The 22,193-nt window shown below is 32.6% G+C and overlaps 4 protein-coding genes across 4 annotated transcripts; 3 read left to right on the plus strand and 1 right to left on the minus strand.

The window, feature by feature from the left end:
- Nucleotides 1–443: 443 nt before the first annotated feature.
- Nucleotides 444–2,060, plus strand: LOC144856288 (uncharacterized). Its single transcript, XM_078714244.1, has 4 exons — nucleotides 444–593; nucleotides 969–1,043; nucleotides 1,420–1,509; nucleotides 1,774–2,060. The coding sequence occupies exons 2-4, from the start codon at nucleotides 977–979 to the stop codon at nucleotides 1,926–1,928; spliced, it is 312 nt and encodes a 103-aa protein (XP_078570370.1). The 5' UTR covers nucleotides 444–593; nucleotides 969–976; the 3' UTR covers nucleotides 1,929–2,060.
- Nucleotides 2,061–2,809: 749 nt separating this feature from the next.
- Nucleotides 2,810–7,191, plus strand: LOC144855781 (uncharacterized). Its single transcript, XM_078713707.1, has 6 exons — nucleotides 2,810–2,957; nucleotides 3,792–3,866; nucleotides 5,066–5,266; nucleotides 5,558–5,707; nucleotides 6,271–6,496; nucleotides 6,977–7,191. The coding sequence occupies exons 2-5, from the start codon at nucleotides 3,800–3,802 to the stop codon at nucleotides 6,477–6,479; spliced, it is 627 nt and encodes a 208-aa protein (XP_078569833.1). The 5' UTR covers nucleotides 2,810–2,957; nucleotides 3,792–3,799; the 3' UTR covers nucleotides 6,480–6,496; nucleotides 6,977–7,191.
- Nucleotides 7,192–7,740: 549 nt separating this feature from the next.
- Nucleotides 7,741–19,347, minus strand: LOC144855779 (uncharacterized). Its single transcript, XM_078713705.1, has 4 exons — nucleotides 19,228–19,347; nucleotides 13,078–13,688; nucleotides 12,737–12,831; nucleotides 7,741–10,458 (listed from the first exon to the last, which is right to left on the minus strand). Exons 2-4 carry the CDS (start codon nucleotides 13,315–13,317, stop codon nucleotides 9,825–9,827), a joined length of 969 nt encoding a protein of 322 aa, XP_078569831.1. The 5' UTR covers nucleotides 13,318–13,688; nucleotides 19,228–19,347; the 3' UTR covers nucleotides 7,741–9,824.
- An 83-nt stretch (nucleotides 19,348–19,430) lies between these two features.
- On the plus strand, nucleotides 19,431–22,180 carry LOC144855614 (large ribosomal subunit protein mL42-like). The gene is made up of 6 exons (XM_078713516.1): nucleotides 19,431–19,510; nucleotides 19,864–19,912; nucleotides 20,459–20,540; nucleotides 21,020–21,058; nucleotides 21,160–21,284; nucleotides 21,373–22,180. The coding sequence occupies exons 1-6, from the start codon at nucleotides 19,447–19,449 to the stop codon at nucleotides 21,431–21,433; spliced, it is 420 nt and encodes a 139-aa protein (XP_078569642.1). The 5' UTR covers nucleotides 19,431–19,446; the 3' UTR covers nucleotides 21,434–22,180.
- The last annotated feature ends 13 nt before the right edge of the window (nucleotides 22,181–22,193 follow it).

Consider the following 22,193-nt stretch of genomic DNA (forward strand, 5'->3'; position numbering starts at 1 on the left):
TCAGTGTTAAAAACAACAGCGGGTTAAGAAAGTATCAACTTTCCCAGAAAACGTGAACCATCTGTCGATTCGACTAACTAAAGCAATATAAACAGATTCAAAAGAGATACTTAAAGAAATTATTTATTATAAACAACGTGGCAAAAGTTAAAGCAAGTATAGGTAACATGATGGTGATATGCAACAAAACAAAGGTAAAAACACCAGCAGGTTTAAGACACTCGTGTATAAAAGTAACTTTCCCTGAAAACACCAGCCACTGAAATTCACAGATCCATACGGTGTACTTATACAAGATATTATTGACTCTAAACGATTTAAGAAGACCGGAAAAAAGTATTATTTCAAAGCAGCTAATAATCAAGTATCAAGGTAATATCTATATATAGATCACTAGATCGTCTGTTTATAGTGCTCGATACTATGTGTTGAGCCAGATATATATCTGATGAAGGGCTAGAGTGTTGCCCGAAAGCTCTGCTAATTTTTCTGGCTGTTTTACTTTATCGTTTTGATTTAGCTTTTTTCATATTTTATTTTGTATCTCTATTGAGATCCAGCCATTTATACCCACAGCATTGTCTTTATTTTCAGTAATTTGCCTTTGGATTTATATATATATATGATTATGATTTTGGTTATTTAAGCTATTCATATATTTTTTTTCCTTTGCAAAAACGTTTTTGTTATTTTTTTGTTCTGTGTTTTATTTGTTTTCTATGTGTTCTAATATGCATGCCAATACACGTACGGTGAGAGTTATTTATTTTCTTAGTGTTTAATGTTTAGTTCTTAATATTTGTTAGCCTTTCCTATAATTATTTTACTGTTTATATTCCCCATGTTTAATAAATTTTGTTGTGGTTAAATAAAAGAAATAAAAACTTTTTAACGACGTAGTAAATAAATAATAACGTATACTGTTGTTTGTGTTATTTTCTATAATTAACATTTTTCTTTGTTATTAGGATAAAAAATGAAGACATTTGGCTTTTTACCAATACTTCTTGTCCTGATTGCGTTATCTGCAGTAAGACCTGCAAGTAAGATTAATGTTTGTTTATATATATATTTATTGAAATGTATGTACATCATCAATGACATTTTAATTACAGTAAAAAATATTACAAAACAAATGTTTGTTATCAGTAATAAGATTCCATAACTGGGCCCAACGATGACATAAAAATGTGTACACTTTGGCAGATTTTCATCGATAATATACAAAGTTGTCCTTGATGACTGAAAGTTAGTTTTCTGTACACACATATTAACCTAAACATCACTTTAAAAATGATTATCTCTTCAACCTTAAACCAAAAATTAGGCAACCAATATATATATTAAATCAATAACCACAATAATTAAGGTTCTAAAAACCGAATAAAATCAACTAATCAATAATTACAATATTGATAGTGACCCGAAGGCAAGATGATGAGACAACCTCTAACAAAGGTGATCCCGCTCAACTCGGTGCTGGAGGAAACACAAACTCTAATCTAAACGGTAATTATTTAGATTCCTCAATAAAATAAGAAAAATCTGAAATGGAATAAATTCGAACCAAATTATTTAACGAAACATTTAAAATATTGTGTATCAGTTTAATAAGAGCCTAAAAACTGTGAAAGGAAGTGCTAATGTCCTATCTTGTGCATCGCAAATGGATCCGCCTATGTTAGAAATGTAAGCGTCACTGCAATACCATTGACAAAAAGAACTATTGAAAGTATTATTATCATATATCTATTATTATGTGTTTTATTTTAGTCGCTGCAGCAAATCTGGCGAACGTGGAAGCTGATTCTCAGTCGGTAGAGGTTGATAAAAATGATGTTCTTGACGAGATCAGGCGAGCTAGACGAGGAGCAGGTGGTCCGTGCAAGGCGGGTTGTCATGAACCACCGAGAAGCCCGAGTAGATAGTGTTAAATATTATATCTAAATGCACATTCTTCTATACATAAATAATAATAAATATATTATTTTTAGAAACCGGTCTTCCTTATAATAAAACGCGTATTCTTGGTGAAATAAATACATGATTAGAATAAATGATATTTTGATTCTTTCTCTTTTTGTGAAACTTGAACAGTATAGTATTCAAGTCATAGAGAGACCAACTTTAGATACTGCACATTGGTAAGCTCCTCGACATAACGAATTTTTATATGACAAATATGGTAAAAGTATCTCTGCACTAACGGATTAAAGACATTGGTGTACAAACTAAGTCAGTATTAATGTCCGTATGGCGCGCCATAATAAGTCCGTGAATTCATATCAACCGCTGATGTAATGCTAGTCTGGGTTCCAGACGGAGTTTTGACTTAATATTAGTAAAAAGATAAATATTTTGGCACATATGGCGTTTCATACGTATACTATTTGAGCTTGAATTTCAGGCCCGATTTCAGGTTCAAACATCGAAATGCCTCGTAATAACTACAGACTTGGGGCAAGTCTAATGTAATGCTAATGCTACAGTAATGTATGGCGCGCCAAGAAGTCATTTGTTCGGAAATAAAGATTTCATAGTTTTAAACTAAGAAAATAAAACTAAGGTATTTCTATTAATAGAGATATCTCTATTTAAAACTACAGTAAAATATCTATCAAAAAGATACCGGTTATCTATTAAAAACTAATGTAAGCCGAACAGAAAAGTGCACTTCGGAAATTAAATCTTTATGGAAGAAAGTTTCAAGGTCACTAGGTCAAATGTAAAAGGAAATTACAATAAATAATTCAGTGACGTTTAAGTTGGAGGATAAACGCAAACTTCTTGAAAACGCAATGAACTTATTACGTAAAGGATGGTGATTTGACGATTTTAAAACTAAACGGATATATACAGATCCATAAGGTATACTATAAGATATTAATAATTTTAAACAACTTGACAAGACGGAAAGCAAGCACAATTTGAAAGCAGCAAGTGATCAGTAAATAAAGGTAATGTGTTTCTATATTTAATGTATTTAGTATGTAGGTGTGCAATTAACATAAATGATAGGCATAAAGATGTGCCAATTACATAAGTAGAAAATCTGAATTCATACACTGATTTTCCTAGTCACAGAAATTATTGTTAAAAACCGAAACAAACTTATTTTGCATAGGCCTAATAAAAAAAGACTAATGTAACGTTTGAAAGGTCATATTATAAATGTGATCTATATTTATTTCTTTTGATAGGGAGAGCATTATAATATTGGAATTCATTTTTGACGACGTCGTAATTTTAGTTACATTTTCAATATAATTGTAGCTGGTAATTAATTTTACAGCGATTGCCCGCTACTCTAGATGTAATATAAAGCAATATTAATTATGAGCGTATAAACAGCGAAATCACAAAATTAAATGTTTAGGAAATCCATTATCAATCGCGCAAATAAATCACAATCATAAAACAATTTATTGTAATTTAATGTTACCATTTTTCTTTGTATTGTGCTTTTTACAGTTTTATTGTAAGTTTTTTAATGTCTTTTTAAAAAATGTTTTTTAATCTATTGCTCTAAAAACAGGATCATTTGTAAAACAGGTACAATCTCTATACCTGATATGTTTTTATCCTGTATACATATGTTTTTAAATAAATAAAATAAATAAATAAATTGTTTCCTTGTTAATATTTTTGAGTGAAATGCTACATAGGCCGTGCGGTAATGAGTAATGGTCCGCAGGTTGCGGTAACATCAGTATGGGTGTGGTAAAATGTGTCGTTTTTGTATCTTATGTATTAATTTTTATTGATAAAATCTTTTTCTTTCATTTATTAAGGGTCAAAGATGAATACATTATCATTATTATCAATACTTCTTGTTCTGATTGCGTTGTCTGCAGCAAGGCCTGGAAGTAAGATAACTTTTTTTTATGTTTAGGCCTATGTACATTAATGTTACTTGAAACATTATCAATTATTGTTCAACTATTGTAATTGACAAACCCTTACCAAGAAGGAAAACTGAAAAAATGAAATAAAAAATTACTAATTAACAAATTTGACAAATTTTTGTAGACACAATAAAACTAACATCACTTTAAAATCCTTACCTAACATAAAGCTAAAGTTAACCAAATCACCAAACACGGATGTGAAATTAAAAATCACAAATTAATCACAAAATGAAGACAACTTCTACAAATACTGGAGGCCTATAACAACAAGAAAGGGCAAGAAGCAATGTAGTAGGCCTACACCATATTCAGTATTCAGTGGTAATACACATGTTCTAAAAACCAAAACCACGCTTGGTCAACAAAACAAATACACTATTTACTTCAAGACGGGAAATGAGTAATTTCTAAAACTGAAATGTCACCATCATATAATAGTTTTACTGTCTTATACCAAAGCAATACACCACAAAACCTCCATTCATATTGAATAATAAAAATGCTGTCAATACGAAACCAATAAACTATTAATTCATCAATATCCTCAATATTATATAGATCTTGTCACTGTAATACAACCACTTCATTCATTTTGATTGATTTTAAATGCTGTTAATACGAAACTAATAAAGCACAGGAAGCAACGTAAACGTCTTTCCTTGTCAAATCAGTCCTACGACGCATTTCAAGCACTGAATCATTCCATTTTTTTTAAATCATAGCCTGTGAATTTTGAATTAATTGTGAATTTTACCGAAATAAATGACGTGTTCGTGACGTGTCTAAATTGCAACCAAGGCTGCATGTTTTGAAGGGGATTTCTTAAACAATTACTATAAATAATACAAGTAGGCCTGTGTTGTTGAACACTAATCCTTCAGCATTTAAAAGCCAAAGTTTTTTGGTTTTTGGTAATGGTTGCTAAAAAAATATAAATCTAAAAGTGAATTATGAATAAATTATCAATATAAAACAACTTTGGACAAATATATTAGTAAACTTCTCTCAATTGCCATAATCAGACTCGTGCTTTATTCATGATTTCCTCCTTAACCTGATAGGAAAAAATAATGTAGCCCAGCTACCAACGAAGCCTTAATTATGAGATAGGTTAGACTAATCGGCAATATCACTAAATATGACTTATTTACTTTCAGGAGAACTTCGAGACGCAGACAGTGAAGAAAATAGACGACCCAATGGCCTTAGAAATTTACGACAGAAAATGCAGAGGCAGAGACAACAACAACAACAACAACAGAATACAGAAGATAGCAGCAGTAGTAGTGAAGAAGAAGAAGGAGAAGGAGAAACACAGGATGGATCTGTATTGGAAATAGATCCACCACAGTTATCAGGTATGTTTCACTATATAAAACAAAACTATTTTTGGACTACTTAACATTAGATCGTGATAAAAGAATCATGGTATGGTATTTAAATAACCGTAAAATATCTGCCAAAAGAAAGAACAATCTAAAGCTCTATCTACACTATCAAACTAGTGTGACTTATCTCTGAGCCAAAATTTGGTAGTGATATGACATCTTCATGTCCATATATGGGCACATCACAGTTTTTTTTATCACATAAAGTTTGATAGTGTAGACAGAGCTTAAAACAAGACACACTTATTGTATTACTTTCAGATTTGTCATCAGTAGTAATGGGAATAGAATCTTCCCTTGGGGATCCAGCACTAATGGTAACAACTGTCGCACCAGAAGTAGAAGAAAGCGGTAACGTCAACGAAACCAATAACGGGGAGCCAGGAATCAACATACCACAAGTCGGAGGAAGTAAGTACAAATGTATGGGCAGCGATGGAAACAAAATAATGCTAGGTGGCAGCACAGGATTATGAAAAAATGGCATCTCAACATTGTCAGAGGGCGGTATATGAAGAAAAAACAAAAAGGATCTTGACCAAACTATGCTAGATTTGGTTACAATTATGCTAGATCGTTTCGAAAAAATGCTAGCAAAACTGCTAGATCATCGGACATTTCACAATTGATTTTTCAGAAATATGCTAGATTATGTAGATTTTCTAAAATTATAAATGCCAGATGAGTCAAAATTACGCAACATAGCATAATTATGCTAGATTTGGCCACTATGGTTCTATAATGTTTTCCAGCCTTTGAATGTTTCACCTCTACTTAAATACTAACAACGATAATCATCAGACATAATGTGTTCCTTGGTGATTCAGTTCCTTTCTTTTTTGTCGCTCTCTCTTTTTTTTGTTTTGGTCTTAGTAGACGTACACAGTAATTAAAATCAAATTCGGCACAAAAGAATGTAAACGAAACTAATATAGAACGAAAAGAATAACAATCAATTATTTGTTATACTATAGAGAACCCAACAACTGCAACCGAAACGACGAAGGAGGTCGTCTGTCCAAGCACTTGTCCTCTGGAGTTTGACCCTGTATGTGGCACAGACGACGTTACGTACCCCTCTCTGTGTGTCTTCGAAGCTATCGTCTGCAAGGACGTCAGTTTGAATACGACGGTCGCACACCGTGGCAGCTGTTTGGAAAAAGCCACTACTAACGTGCCATGAGTAAAGCAGCAAATAAGGTAATAGCCTAATATTTGTAGAGACAACAATTGGTTGAATGAGATTGTATAAATGTGGTCTGGTCTATTAAGGAAGCGTATAGTGACTACTCAATGCAAGATTGGTATCGGAATGGTAATTTCGATGACAAGATGAGACTATGTTGTAATATTTTGAGTTTGCAATGGTTGATGTTGAGGATGAGGAGGAGGAGGAGGAGGAGGAGGAGGAGGAGGATATGGTGGTTGATGTTGATGATGTTGATGATGATGATGTTGATGATGTTGATGATGTTGATGTTGATGACGATGATGACGATGATGATGATGATAATGATAATGATGATGATGATGATGATGATGATGATGATGATGATGACGATGATGATGTTGATGATGTTGATGATGATGTTGATGATGTTGATGATGATGTTTATGATGATGATCGTATAATTATTTGCAATTTCTCCATAATATTTTATCACTTTATTATTTCAATAGATGCGACATTTGTAACATTGGTGAGACCGTAAGGAAGAATGCAACATCTCTCCAAGTGCAAGTTCATAATATATTGTTATAGAATACATACAATGAATGACAATTAATTTAAAATAAAACGTATTAATAATGTTTATATGCAATACTTTGATTGGTTAATATATATTCAGGAAAAAATAAAAATAGATTGGTTTACATGGGTCTAATTATATTATTTACTCTGTACGTCTCAGATGTAGAAGACGCCAATTTCTCCTTGTGTAACATCAATATTCTGTTAGCAAACAAACCACGAAAATGTTTAAACTTCAATTAAATAGATCATGAATTGGGCACGTTATGCAGTCAGTTGCATACGGATTATTTGTGTAAACCAACACATTTCAACCAGTTACTACAACTTCAAATGCCCATACAGTATTCGTTACACTGCATAATACTACTGTATATATATTTACATTATTGGGGGTGTTTTCAGATTCTAGAGGTTTTGAGGAAACGTCTAAATTTCAATCACCGATGACTGTAACTAAAAATAGTTTATTTGCTTTTTGATGACGTAAGTTATTGTTTAAAACATCCTGTTTCAGTAGCCACGGCAACAACTTAAACAAAGGTTTACCATTTAGGGGTACCTCGAAAACATACAATGTATACAACAACGACAATAGAGGTAACATTTGGACCACAACAATACATAGTCGAGATTATAACCCTAGAAGGAAATCTAAAAGGCAATTACACAGACTATTTATTTATTTATTTCGTTGCATTTTATTGTATTCATAGAATAATATATAAAGAGATGATTTAATAGTCAGCGTTGGACACCAGCTGACTATTTATTTATTTATTTCGTTGCATTTTATTGTATTCATAGAATAATACAAATTGATAATTCAATAGCCAGTGTTGGACACCAACAAAAACACATAGCAAGCGGCGCATCACTCGATACGATGGCGTCACTGTAGCGCGATACGATGGCGTCACTGTAGCGCGATACGATGGCGTCACTGTAGCGCGATATGCGATGACGTCAATGAATGTTGCTTGAACTCCGCAAGGATCTGGTTTTTCTTCTTGTTTCGACTTTAACCAATATTTTAAGTTTCCATTTTTGGGGCGACACTTAGACCTATACTAAATTATATTTCGACAAAATTGCTTTAGTCAGTTTATATTCACAAAAACAAGCAATAAAAACATAGATTTCAATCTTGGTTATTTTCAATAAAGTACACCAAATATCAAAATATATTAAGTAATTTATTTTGTTCCATCGTGTAAACAAAATTAAGTTTAACTGTAGTAGCGTCCATTATTCTGAAGATACCAAGTGCCCATTTCTCCCTGAAGAAATAGGGGGAAATAAAGATGAATATATAACTCGTGTTGTCTTTTTTAGAAACATTTTGTTTAGGTCTAATAAACTCAATCAATCTGTGTATGTATGCAGTAATTTTAATTAAATTATGTACAGGTAAATACAACGATGTACACATCCTACAATTCTATTACTAGGACGAAAAATGTATACAAGTACAGTACCATTCAGGAAACATGTACCATACCCATACAATTTCAAACATAGTTCAAACTCATGAATTTACTTATTTAAATATATAATATGTTGAATACATCAATTAAAAATATAAACTACTTAAATATACAAATATATACTTATATTATATACTATTATTAAAACAAATAAAATTGCCTGAGCATACAATTACTTACAAACCAATGTTTATCATTAACATGATACGGAGATAGAGGAATTATTTCCCCATAGTATGTGGTAGATTTTATTTCATGCCGTTTTTAATGTCTTTGAGGAAATATATTTAGGGTAAAAAAAATCTTCTGAGATAAACTTATGGATTTATGCCGTCGAGGTTGAAACAACTGCTGCTGTTGTGTAATGAATTCTCAGATGAGACTAACATACCTTATATACACTATCAAACTAGTTTGACAAAAAAAGTGTGTGATGTGCCCAAATAATGGTAGTAATATACTTATATATGGGCATATCACATTTTTTTTATCACATAAAGTTTGATAGTGTAGACAAAGCTTATCATTTCGAGTGGTTAAGACAGGGTCACTGTATACCCATAATGTTCGGGTCCATGGCCTTCCTCCGCTAATAGTTCTGGTGGTAATCTTTTCGAATAAGGACTAAACAGCTTTATCGTTCATCTGGCTCGTAAGCAATTAAAAATCCAGTGCATCTTTCAGGAAGAGTAGGGGATTACCCGATGTTCTGGTCCATTTCCCCTGTCGTTAATCTAATGGCCCTACCAGTTCAATCATTAAAAAAAATATAAGAGTGGTCCTATGTCCCAATTGGACAAAAATATAATAAAACACAATGGTTTAATGGTTTGAGTAGGGGCAGTTGGACCACAGTATTTTATCCATTTTCACAAATCTATACAATATGATACATAAATTTTCCAATATTGTTATTTCAAAAATTTACTGACCTAGCTGAGATTGTTATATATTACTATATTTAGATATTACTACATAGCCTATGTAAATACGTGAACATGATTGGTTGAAACTGCATCACATGACTACTGCTGCGAGGATCGTAAATCGTATATATCCTCGAGTACGATGATATTGGAATGACTTGGGAATGATATGTTCTCGGAGAATATATATTTCCCTCAGCTAGTGCTTCGGGAAATATATATTCCCTCGAACAAAATATCATTCCCTCGGGGATGTCAAATCTTATATTTAACCTCTAAGCAGGCAATATCTGTATAATATTGTATAATAATAATATATATTTGTACATTGTCAATAGTATAAAAAATGTCCCCAAGAAATGCTATTGACACTCTCTTTGCAAACGTTGAAAAATCAAATATCGAGAAGGGTCCACCCTTTTTAGTTTACTTTGAACTTGTTGCGGTAGTGTCCACATTGCCTTTTGCGATAAATCATTAACAAAAAAGAGTCTACCCAGGTTTTCGCTTGCCATGCTTCGATGCATCATCCAATTGTCAATCAGAAGAGATTCGTCGTAGTACAGTCCGCATTTACATTTTTGTCGCCTTTGTTGTTGATCTTGTATCGCACACATATCCATTACAAATTTTGATACATCATGATTATCAGTGACCTCTTGATAAACTGGGTCATCCACAGGAGGGGTAGGTAATGGCGGGCGAGCCTCTATCGGCAACGGTTGTTGAACTGCTATCGGATCAGGTTCACTCACCCTTCGCATACGTGGCACTTGTCGTTTCGTTGGTAATTCAACAGAACGAGCAGTTCGCATTTTTTTTTGTTTATCTATGGGCGTTGTTAGCTTCAGGTCTGTGATTTGGCTTCCGGGAATGTCATGATCCATAAAATAGTCAATAACTTCTTGTATTGTTGGAAACTTTAGATTCTTTGTTACTTCGTACCTGTCATTTTGTGGCAGTACTTTGAAGTGATATATATTCAATCTTGTGTGCCTAGAAAAAAAAAAATTAATTCATTATTACTGCAATTATTCATTCATCAGTGGAAAATTATTGTCATTTGCATATAAAATATACATAGAAATTATGTTTGCTCTGAGATATAGAAAAACAGATAAATAAAAAACGAACAAAAACAATTACAATTCAGTGTCACATCACTCTCGTACGGTATACTGAACTAAATGAATAAAATAACTGATATGACATCAATGTTGTCACAAGAATAGTGATTGGCCATAGTGTTATAGCATATCTAAGGATGGTGTCCCATCAATAGAGGTGTTTTGTGTCCCATCAATAGAGGTGTTTTGTGTCCCATCAATAGAGGTGTCTTTGTGTCCCATCAATAGAGGTGTCTTTGTGTCCTATCAATAGAGGTGTCTTTGTGTCCCATCAATAGAGGTGTCTTAGTGTACCAAAAAGGGGGGTTGAACTGTTGTCTTTATTGCCTCCATCCCTATTAATAATTATTCACAATCATTGAAACAACAAATAAACAAAAATAACTGTAAAATTCATATCAAATGAGACAGTGTCCCTCCCATTATGTATCATTATTTCAGATTTCTGCTTCGTTACACCATAATGAATACTTGACCCCGCCCAACAGTTAAGTTTCAAAATGATGCATTTAATTAGATTTTTTTCTCTAATGAATAAATTAAAATTGATATTAAACAGTTTTGTAAAAACAATTTTTACATTATTGCTACAATTATCGTACTGATAATTAGATTCACCCACTTATTTGTTACCTAATACAGGAAGAAGATCACTTAATGACGGACATTATTTCGACCTTGGTGGTTTTACTGGAATAATACCGACTTAATTTGAAGAAAAGATGCTTTTTGATGGAATTGGTAATTGATGCATTATTAGTTGGATATCCTCTACTTAAATGGCAATCATCCGCTAGACAACGCCTTGTGACAAACTGTTTGTGTTTGTTTTCTGTGCCGATTTGTTTGCGCCAGACGAAAGGGTTCATTGTTTTTCAGGCTATTTTACAGGCTATGTCTGCACTATCAAACTAGTTTGATAAAAAAAGTGTGATGTGCCCAAATATGGTAGTGATATACCCAAATATGGTAGTGATATTACATCATTATGTCCATATATGGGCATATCACATTTTTGTTATCACATAAAGTTTGATAGTGTAGACGGAGCTTAACATTTTTTGTCACATAGATTGATAGTGTAGATTGTAGATTTAGACTGTGGTCAAAATTAAAGGAAATCTCTTAAACAACAATAAACCTTATTAACGTACTAATTAATGTGAGAAAAAAAAATAAACTACTGTACAGACTACACTAAATTTCTTGGGAAATTCTAGGAATTTAAATTTATATCAATCAATGATAATCATAGACACGTTCAGAAAAGGAAACATTTAATTTAAGGTTAATGGCCTGAAGCTTAGGATGCTTTGGTTATTTATGAACTTTTTTACCTTGACGAACCTCAAGGTTCAATGCAAGCAAACTCTATTTTAGAGTTATTTTATCTCTTCCCTTGTCAAACAAAACGAATAAACGCAGCATTTGAATTGAATAATTGCATAGGGAAATTAAAGCGCGAGTATCTGTCTTGAGGTTCAGGAAGAGACAGAGGAGTGACCATACATGTTATTATGAGGGCGTGTGTTGTACGTTGGACTACTGATTGCGAGATTATGGGGTCCATACCAACAGTAGTTGCTTGTATCCTTAGGGAAGAAACTTTACTTACATTTGCCTCTCTCTACCCAAATTTGCAAATGGATATCCAGTAAGGTCAAAACACTATTTTTGGTGATTACTAGCTGCATTATGGAAGTATATTTCCATACATGTTTGATCCAAAAATGACCGGGGTAATATAATAATTTAGAGTGCTTAGAGGTTTCACAACATTAGGTGCTTCATAAATCAAGGATATAATTATTATTATGTAAAACAATCAAAACATTCTCAACATTACCTCTTGCTTTTAGGAATAACATTACATACCACAAATCTAATGTACAGTTTAACTGTCCTAATACCGGACACCTTTGGGCGACCAAATATGTCTAGTTTTCCGGATAATCTGGTATTCAGAATGTGCTTTTAATGATAAAGAGGAAATTTGGACCTTTTTAACTTTGAAAAAGTCTGGTTTTGGGAGAGTTTCTGGTTTTCAAAGAGTCCGGTATTTGGAGAGTTGTTTGGATTTAGGTTTGTGGTACATTATGTTATTCCTAAAAGCAAGAGGTAATACTGTAGGTAGGGTTTATACTTACACAACAGAAATTGTAAGAGCGTATGGACTGGAGTTGCTTCTTCGTATGAGGTACGCGCCTGTTTGATGTATGTGTGGGTTCATCATCTTTACCAACTAAAAATAAAAATACTACAGTATTATCATTAATTTTGCAATTAAAAAAACAATAACAAAATGAACAAAGAAGATGTAACAATGCTAACAAATATTGATTATAATAAACATATATAAATTCAGTGATATTAATATTTTTGTTTTTAGTATTCAGCCAGGTAAAACCTGACTAGGTCAGGTCATACTGTCTAACCTGTATTCTAATCTATTAACTACAGTAGTAATATAAATATGAAGTATATTTACCTCACTATATTCGACTATGTCATAATAACAATTAATGGTTTTTAAATCTTCTGACCACCAAAGGTTTTGTAAACCATTACGATCTGGATTGTTATCATGTGAATTCCGTGTTTCCCTACTGTGCTGTCTTTCGGGAGATATAGGTATCGAAATTGTTGGGATGTCTGGCCGTGGTGGAATCGGCGGTCCGATGTTATCGTTTAATGCTTTACCCAAGATGCGTTTCATTTTTTCAAACATTACCTATATTGTTATTTATCATGCGAAAGAAACAGATAGTATTTCGATAAGAACACTTGCATGCAGGAACCTGTGAAAATGTAAAAGTTGTCAGCCACGTGAAATAAAAATCGCTTAAAATTGTTCACACAATAGCGACAATGTATTCTGGTTGCAGTATGTACAGTATCTCAAATCACGTCTTACAAATGCGTATCAAACCGGTAAATCAAATATAGCAGTATTTTCAAAGTATTGTCAAACAAAAATACATTCTGCACAGCCTTTAATGCTCAAAGTTCATAAATTAGAGTCGCGCATCAATGAGTAAACTTCACAATTCAACCAATCACAAACAGACTTGGTGTGATGTAGCATGGTAGTTTAACATCCTGTTAGAAGGCAAAAGGTGAAAAAATTAAACAATTTAATGCTTTATTTGTACAGGAAAAGTTTAATAAACCAATTTTATCAGTACAATTACCTCATCTTATGACATTACTTTTATATTATAAATAGTCTAAGTGTTTTGTTTAAATTGTATTAATATTGAAAAATCTGCTAGATCTTAAAGTTCTGTAATCTCTACAATAAATAAAATAATTTAATTACAATTAGGGCTAATTATAGCTGCAAATCCACAAGGGGCAGAAAAGGGCTGGGGACGTATGTAAAAACGAAATGTATACACAGTAAACTTTCTCAATACCAGAAAGCCAGCCTAATGTGTTTGTCAGGTTGATCAAAATTTGATATTTATTATAATATTGAGGAAAACAATTCCAGATTTATCGGTTGAGTTGAGTTGGGTTTTGGTGGGAGGAGGAGGATTGCACCAATATATAATCTCTCTTTCATGGTCCAATTCTCCTACAGTAGGTTCCTATTGTTTACTGGCTTCCTGCCAATTTTAAATTATTTCTAGTGTCACAGTTCCCATTTAAAGTGATAGGCAAAGAAAACATTTGCTTATTGTTGTACTGAATTTTTTCACTGTTATTATAAAAGCGCTTTTGACAAACAAAGCTGCTTCAAACACTGTGTGTTCTATAATGTTAATTCACCACCACCTTGCCATATATTTTTTCCTTGACTCTTAGACTACTGCAGTGGTTTTATAAATCAAGAGTACAATTTGTAATCAGAATTTTATGAGATAAATGTAAAGTTAACAACAATCGGTGAAACATTGAGATTTTTAAACCTAACAAGTCTTACTTTATATGGAAGAAGTCTCCCCTTATATGGAAGAAGTCTTCCCTTATATGGAAGAAGTCTAGTAGATATCCGACTAATAACGACATAGGAAACGTATACATTTTAATGAAGGACGAAATTAGAGTATTGCCACATTACCCACAGAACACATATTCTGACCGAGCGAACACATTTTCTAACTGAAGTTAACCTCAGACCAAATACGTGACTGAACATTTAGAAAACCATGATGTCATAAAAGCATAGAAAACTGGATCTGAGAAGATGTTGTACTGCATGTTATAATGTGACTACTGTATCTTTAAAAAATGTGAAATACAGTATGTTTAAAAAGTTACAAACCTATGACATTACAATGCATTTATAGTATCAAGTTGGTTGTATGCTAATGATGAACTTTATCATGTGGTATAACAATCAAAAAGTGTTTTTTTTTCGTTTCGTTATATTTATTCAACCAAACATACATTTTAACATAATATTTTCTCCTTATTTTAGTTAGGATCTGGTTTAGAAGTAAAAAACTTGTCTCAATCAGACCCTCACAAAACAATATATAAGAATTAGTTTTAAATAAGGAAAAGGTAAACTGATATAATGTATAGTACTCATAACACAACAATGTCAGTACATGACCAGGATATTGACTATGATTGTGCTTTATACCCTAAAAACTTAACTTTAATCTCAGATTAGGTTGAAAAAAAAAGTGTTAAAGCAAGAGTTCTTCAATCTAGTTATGGTGGATCTCTTCCTTGGTGAAAATTAAACTGTTCAATTAAAGGTCAATAAAATTTTCCTGCACTCAACCACGTAATCCAGAATCTAATGTGTTTACTTTACAGTATAACAAACAAGAATATATAATCATTAATATAGTATGTCTATCTGGTAAAAACTAAAAGTATTTCTGAAGATATTATTACCACCAGTGTTTATATCTGTATAATTAATATAATAAATACAGTACCTATGATTAGGTACAGTACCAATAGATCCATATGTTAATGTTATGCAAATAATTATAATAATCCACGGAAATGAAGTGATATCAAAATGAATGATCATACAGTATTTTTCAACTTATTATAGGAAAACATTACAATAACAAATATTATTAACTCGCCTAGGATGCAAGCGAGTTTTTCCTAGAAGACCTGTAATGTAGCAGGTTGAAGTGCTGTACTACATCTTTCCATGAATTCTAAAACTCTGTCTACACTATCAAATTTTATGTGCCCATACTTTGATGGACATGATGATGTCATATTACTACCATATTTGGGCATATCACTACCATATTTGGGCACATCACACTACTTTTACTGAGTAAAATCCAGGAAAGTCTATTTTCAAACGGCATGGTGTTGAATTTTATAATACAGTAGTACAATGTTTGATTTACATAAGGATATCTATTGAAAATACCAAATACATGGCGGATAAGTTTGTACTTAGCATCAAGTGTATAAGCTTGTTATAGATTAATGAATGACATTCGTTACACTGTATTAGCATGCGTTCAGGACAGTGGAAAGTTATACAGTATGAGAAGAGAGAAATGCAGGTAGCCCTGCAAAAAATATACCTATGTAACATAGAGATATAGTATCATCAATGTACTATTGCATTTTTTACTAATGTAGATTGAATGAAATAAACAAAACTTTAAAACTTACAGTATATTAAATTATATGTACACAGTAATATTAATATTATTAAACGTGACATGATGAACTATCCAGTTGTATACAATTACTTCCTTTAGTAACCAAACACAATGCATTTCATACCAACACTTGGATTCCTTTATTCCACCTACTCAAATAGTCAACTGTACTGTATTTTATAATTTTACCCAATATACTTCCTGTTTTAAATACCATTCAAAATAAATAATTAAAGATGTATTGTCCCCCGAAAAAATATTTGTTGTTGTTAAATATGCCATTTTAATGTCACAATTTAGTTATCCACTTTGAACAAAAATTAAATTAAAAAAATTACTGTATTTAATTTTACCTGAAAAAAATTAAATTTGAAGCAAAAAAATAGTCAAATTGGCTGCCAGTCAATAGGTTTTTGGTTGAATTTGACCATTTATTTTGTCATTTTATATGAAAAAACATCATATTTTTTAGGGTTTTTTTTATTAACTTTAAAAACTTTATTAAAACTACAAAATAACCTATTCAAAGTCTGATTTAATTAAAATCTTAATTTTTCATATTTTTGGGGGACAATACATGCAAATAAAACCAACAAAAATTATAATCATGCTATCAAATAAATTTCCTAAAATCAAATACTGTGAAGTACTAGTATAAAAGTAAAGTTACGATACATGATACTTTGTTAGCAAATTTAAATGAAAAATATAGCCAACCCATCTTTTCTTGATATTTTTTCATTTATTTGTTTCTGATCATTAATTGATGGAGTGGGTGTGGTATTGTTGGATTTATGTTCTAACTTGTAAGTTGCAAAACATCGGTAGTACACATACAATTAAATAACAAATAAGTCTAATTAGTTGGTCAGAATTAATGGTAAACACTGGAAATTGTTTATATCCTGAATAATAATCATGCATATAAATCTGGGTGTGGCTATACTATAAAACAAACATGTTTAAAATAAAAACTAAATTATTAATACTTTAATAACCATCATATTCATGTAATTAATTCACATAATTTCAGTGCACAAATGAGTTACAATTATATGGATTAAACAGCGAAAAATAGGAAATTGACTTGGTTAAATAAAAAATACTGAGTGCAAGTGTGGAATATCCCTAAGAAGGGAAGACACATGCCTTAAACAAACAAACCACATGTCTAAATAAAGGTCAAGGAACTATGATATAGGATTTGCCTATAATGCATTATTTCCAAATACATTTGCATAAAATCATTGATAATTATCTGTCTCTGGTCTGGAAAAGGGACAAAGAAGAGGCGGGCCATAACAAACTTGGAATGAAAAGAAAGCGGACGAAGGAAAGGAGAGGCAGACCATGAAAAATAAGGAATGAAAAGAAAAAGAATGAAAAGAAAAGGAATGTAGAAGAGGCTGGCAGAACATCAAAATCATGGAATGAAAAGAAAAGGGATGAACAAGAGGCGGACCATGAAAAACATGGAATGAAAGAAAAGGGATGTATAAGAGGCTAGCAGACCATGAACAACATGGAATGAAAGAAAAGGGATGTATAAGAGGCTAGCAGACCATGAACAACATGGAATGAAAGAAAAGGGATGTAGAAGAGGCTAGCAGACCATGAACAACATGGAATGAAAAGAAAGGGGATGAAGAGGAGGCTGGCAGACCATGAACAACATGGAATGAAAGAAAAGGGATGTAGAAGAGGCTAGCAGACCATGAACAACATGGAATGAAAAGAAAGGGGATGAAGAGGAGGCTAGCAGATCATGAACAACATGGAATGAAAAGAAAGGGGATGAAGAGGAGGCTAGCAGATCATGAACAACATGGAATGAAAAGAAAGGGGATGAAGAGGAGGCTGGCAGACCATGAAAAACATAGAATGAAAGAAAAGGGATGTAGAAGAGGCTAGCAGACCATGAACAACATGGAATGAAAAGAAAGGGGATGTACAAGAGGCTAGCAGACCATGAACAACATGCAATGAAAAGAAAGGGGATGAAGAGGAGGCTGGCAGAGCATGAAAAACATAGAATGAAAAGAAAAGGGATGAACAAGAGGCAGACCATGAAAAACATAGAATGAAAAAAAAGATAGAAGCTAGATAGTTATTAAATGAATATAGCATATAAATAAATACAAATTATATAATAATTAAAACCAAAAAAAAATAATTAAAAATAGATGTCACTGAATAGTAATAGAACTGATGAATAGTAAAAATAACCTAAGAACAATATTTTGAAAGTAAATAATGCTTCACTTATGCTTAATTTTTTTTGATGAGATCATTCTTAAATCATATGGTAAATTATTCCATAGTTTTGGGCCTTGATAATTTTTTGTTAGGAACAAAATTGAGGAAGCATTAAGTTTAATGGGTTATTAAGTCTTGTGTTTCTAGTGTGCATTATAGGTTTAAAGTATAAGTTTATGATATGTGGTAATCTACAAAAAAAATCTGAAACAAATTGTAATACTGTACATACAATTCATAAACTTATATAAACAAAGGCGCAGAAGGTGATGCAAAATCAGAAAAAAGTAGCACATCGAATTAAAAGTATTTGATGCAAATATGTTAAATGAGTGTTTCCCAAGACTTCTATCTAGGCATATGGCCTACCATAAATTAAACTTAATTAGGCCTAGCTAGGCCTACTACTACTACTGCAGGCTAGCCTTAAACTAGGCCTAGGTAGGGCCTAGGCCTAGGTCTAAAACAAAAAAGGTTTTTAATAATAATTATATCAGTCACGTTTGAAATCACTCACTCCAGGCTATGCCACAGCCTAGGGGCACTATGTGAATTATCCTCCTACTACGCCTAGGCTAAATAGCCTAGAGGCCTACTACACCACCGGTCCATCTGCACCACCACCGCTCAGTCAGCAGAGTCACACACACTGCTGCAACTGGCACTCTGCATGATGCAGCAGCACTAGCCTAGGCCTAGCCTAGCTAGGCCTAGCCTAGCTAAAAAATGTTTTTTTTTCTTTTTTTATATTACATTCTCTTCATCTGAAAGATATATAAAGTTCATACCTTCATAGAGTCCCAAGCCAGCACCAACCATTGGTTAGTTAGTTAATTAGAGGCCTTGCCTAGCCTTTTTTAGGCCCATCTTTTTTCGTTCGTACTACGTACGTCATCGCGATCGTCTGCTGCACCAAATATAAGAGGTATATTTTGGGTACGTAATATGTACCACAAAATATTCCTCCGAAATGTTTTTTACGTTATAGAGGGCGACATAAAAACAACATGGCTGCGTCCACGAGATACACATTTCAATCCTTTTCTCGATCAAAGTTGATATTTCTGAAAAGTAGGTTCACATTGAATTTTAAAATTTCTATCAGAGGTGTTATGTCAGAACTGGTTTAGGTTTATTTAATAATTTAGGTATGGGCTGGCCAAGTTAGCCTAGCTAGGCCTACTACTACTACGGATACATACAGCAGGTCTCTACTACTATCTATCTAGGCCTAGGCTAGTACTAATATCTAGTAGGCTGGAGTAGGCATCGCCGCGCCTACTCTCAAACAAGCCTGCTTGGCTGACTGGTGCCACGGTGGAGCCTAGTAGTTGATCTAGCCTAGCTAAGCCTTGCCTAACTACTTACTACCAAGCTAGCCCTAACTTACCTACTATAATGTTTTTATTTTTGAATTTGTATAGATTTAAATGCAATGTCACGACGCATATTTTCCTCTGGAACCATTCACAGGTGAATAATTTGATTAAACAATATATATATATATATTATGTTAACTCCACCTTTTTTAGGAGACATATTGTTTTTAAAAGTTCCGATGCTGTTTATTTGTTTGTTTTGTTGCTTGCCTTCAAATCAATCAAATTGAATTGAATTATATCATTTTGTGAACTCTTTTTTAGGTTCAGAAGATTTTTTTTCTGTAGCAGAACAATTTTTCTGGACTTTACAGTATCACTATCTACTTTACTACAGTCAAGTCTCCCAATACCGGACACCTTTGGGCTGGCCTAATATGTCTTGTTTTCTGGAAAATCTAGTATTCGGAATGTGTTTTACTGGCAAAAATGAATTGTATCTCAAGAAAAGTCTGGTTTTTGGTTTTCAGAGAGTTTGGTATTGGGAAAGTCGACTGTATACCATTCCCTCACCTCAACCTAAAGAACTATTTTTATTTGTGTATACCATATTTTGTCTACAAAAATACTTATACATGTTCATAGTGTCATGATGACCTTCCATTCTGTAAAAAAAACATCTTTGTTTTCTTCTTTTTAGTAAGCAATGGACAGAAACATCAGATGGTTCAATGTTTGTTTGCTATCATCCTGCCAACGATTTTCCGTACGAACACACAAAGGTAAAATTTTAGAATGTAAAATCTCATACTATCATACCTTGGATATGAGGTTCTAGTGTTAAAAGTTCAACTACTGACAGCTTGATAATCAATTGCAGGCCTTGTCTTTTGAATATTATAAGTCTGCTACAAATTGCACTCCTCAATACATTAGGGATGCTGTAGGTGTGCTGTTTGTATTTTGGTGTATAGAAGTTTACCAAATTTAAGCGTGTTGTAAATCGCACTCCTCAAGGTCAGTTTAGGAGTGTGTTAGGTGAGTGATCACACTCGCTCGCCTTAAAAGAAAAGGCCTGCAATTGTAGTTATATTCAAATACAATACATTAGATTTAATTACTATAAATTAACTTGTCTTAACTCTTTCTTACTCAATTCTTTTTTACCATTTGTTGAACCGCATAGACATAACCAGATATATTTTTATATCTTTTTGATGACAATATCAAAAGCAATATTTAGTTTGTTTTTATCTTTTAGCCAATAACGCGACAAGACCCAGTTAATCCAGACATGCATGTAAGTTATATCAAGATTTTGGTATTCCTTTTTTTTGAAAATTTTGTTTTGCTTTGGCTTCATTATTGAAATGATAATTTCTGTTTTTATTATTTGTACAGCACAGCACTGAGAGTATACTAAAAAGTAAACTTCAATTTGACCATTATGAAATGGAGAAAAGAGGACCTAGCATTTCCGATCTAAGCCAGACTTATTATACGACAAAGCACAGATGGTATCCTGTGTAAGTAGAAACATTGTTTAATTTATGTGTTTATTTAAAATTCACTGATCTGAATTTCCTCAAATTCAACCACAAATTTCATTTTCAGTGGAATTCGAAGAAGGAATTTGAAGAATCCGAACCCACCCAGAGACCGAGATTATTTATGATATGTTTGGAATGATCAGCTAAAATGGAGTACTGGTAGTGATATGACATCATCATGTCCATATATGGGCACATCACATTTTTTTGACACATAAAGTTTGATAGTGTAGACCGAGCTTTAGTCTCCTGATATTGTTCACCAAGAAAGTGATTTTGAACCAGTCGTCCTATTCACCAGTGTCAAGGAAATATTTCCCTTAAGACCTATTTCACAATAGATAGAATGTTTTTTTTATTTTAAGCATGTTTTTCTGGAAAATTGTCTTTACAGTCTTATCATCGTCATTACCTACATCATCAGGATGTCATTATATTACTACATTCCTCCTCCGGACCCTTCTTCCCACCCTCCAACATGCACCGTTTTTTTCCCCCCTGCTCTTTAAATACACAATTTGTAAGTCGTTCTATTGTACACATAATTTAGAAAAACAATATACACAAAGTATTAATGCTTGCATAAAGTTTATTAAAAGATAAGATAATACATATTTTAAAATGTTGTTTTTAATCTTATTGTTATTTTCACAAGTTTCCATATTAGTTGTTATAATAAGTAAAGAATGAATATCAATCTTTCTGTGTATAATGAACACATTTTGTAAAAATAAACTCAATTTAAAACATGTAAGTTGTTAAATATTATCTTAAGGATGAAAGAATATCGAATGTGGCCAGAATAAATGTAGGCCTATATATTAAAGGTCCCGTCACCATTCACCAATGATTAAACATATTATATCAATCAAGTACACTTTATTT

Source organism: Antedon bifida, chromosome 11 (assembly GCF_963402885.1).
Source record: "Antedon bifida chromosome 11, ecAntBifi1.1, whole genome shotgun sequence".
In the NCBI taxonomy this organism is placed as follows: domain Eukaryota; kingdom Metazoa; phylum Echinodermata; class Crinoidea; order Comatulida; family Antedonidae; genus Antedon; species Antedon bifida.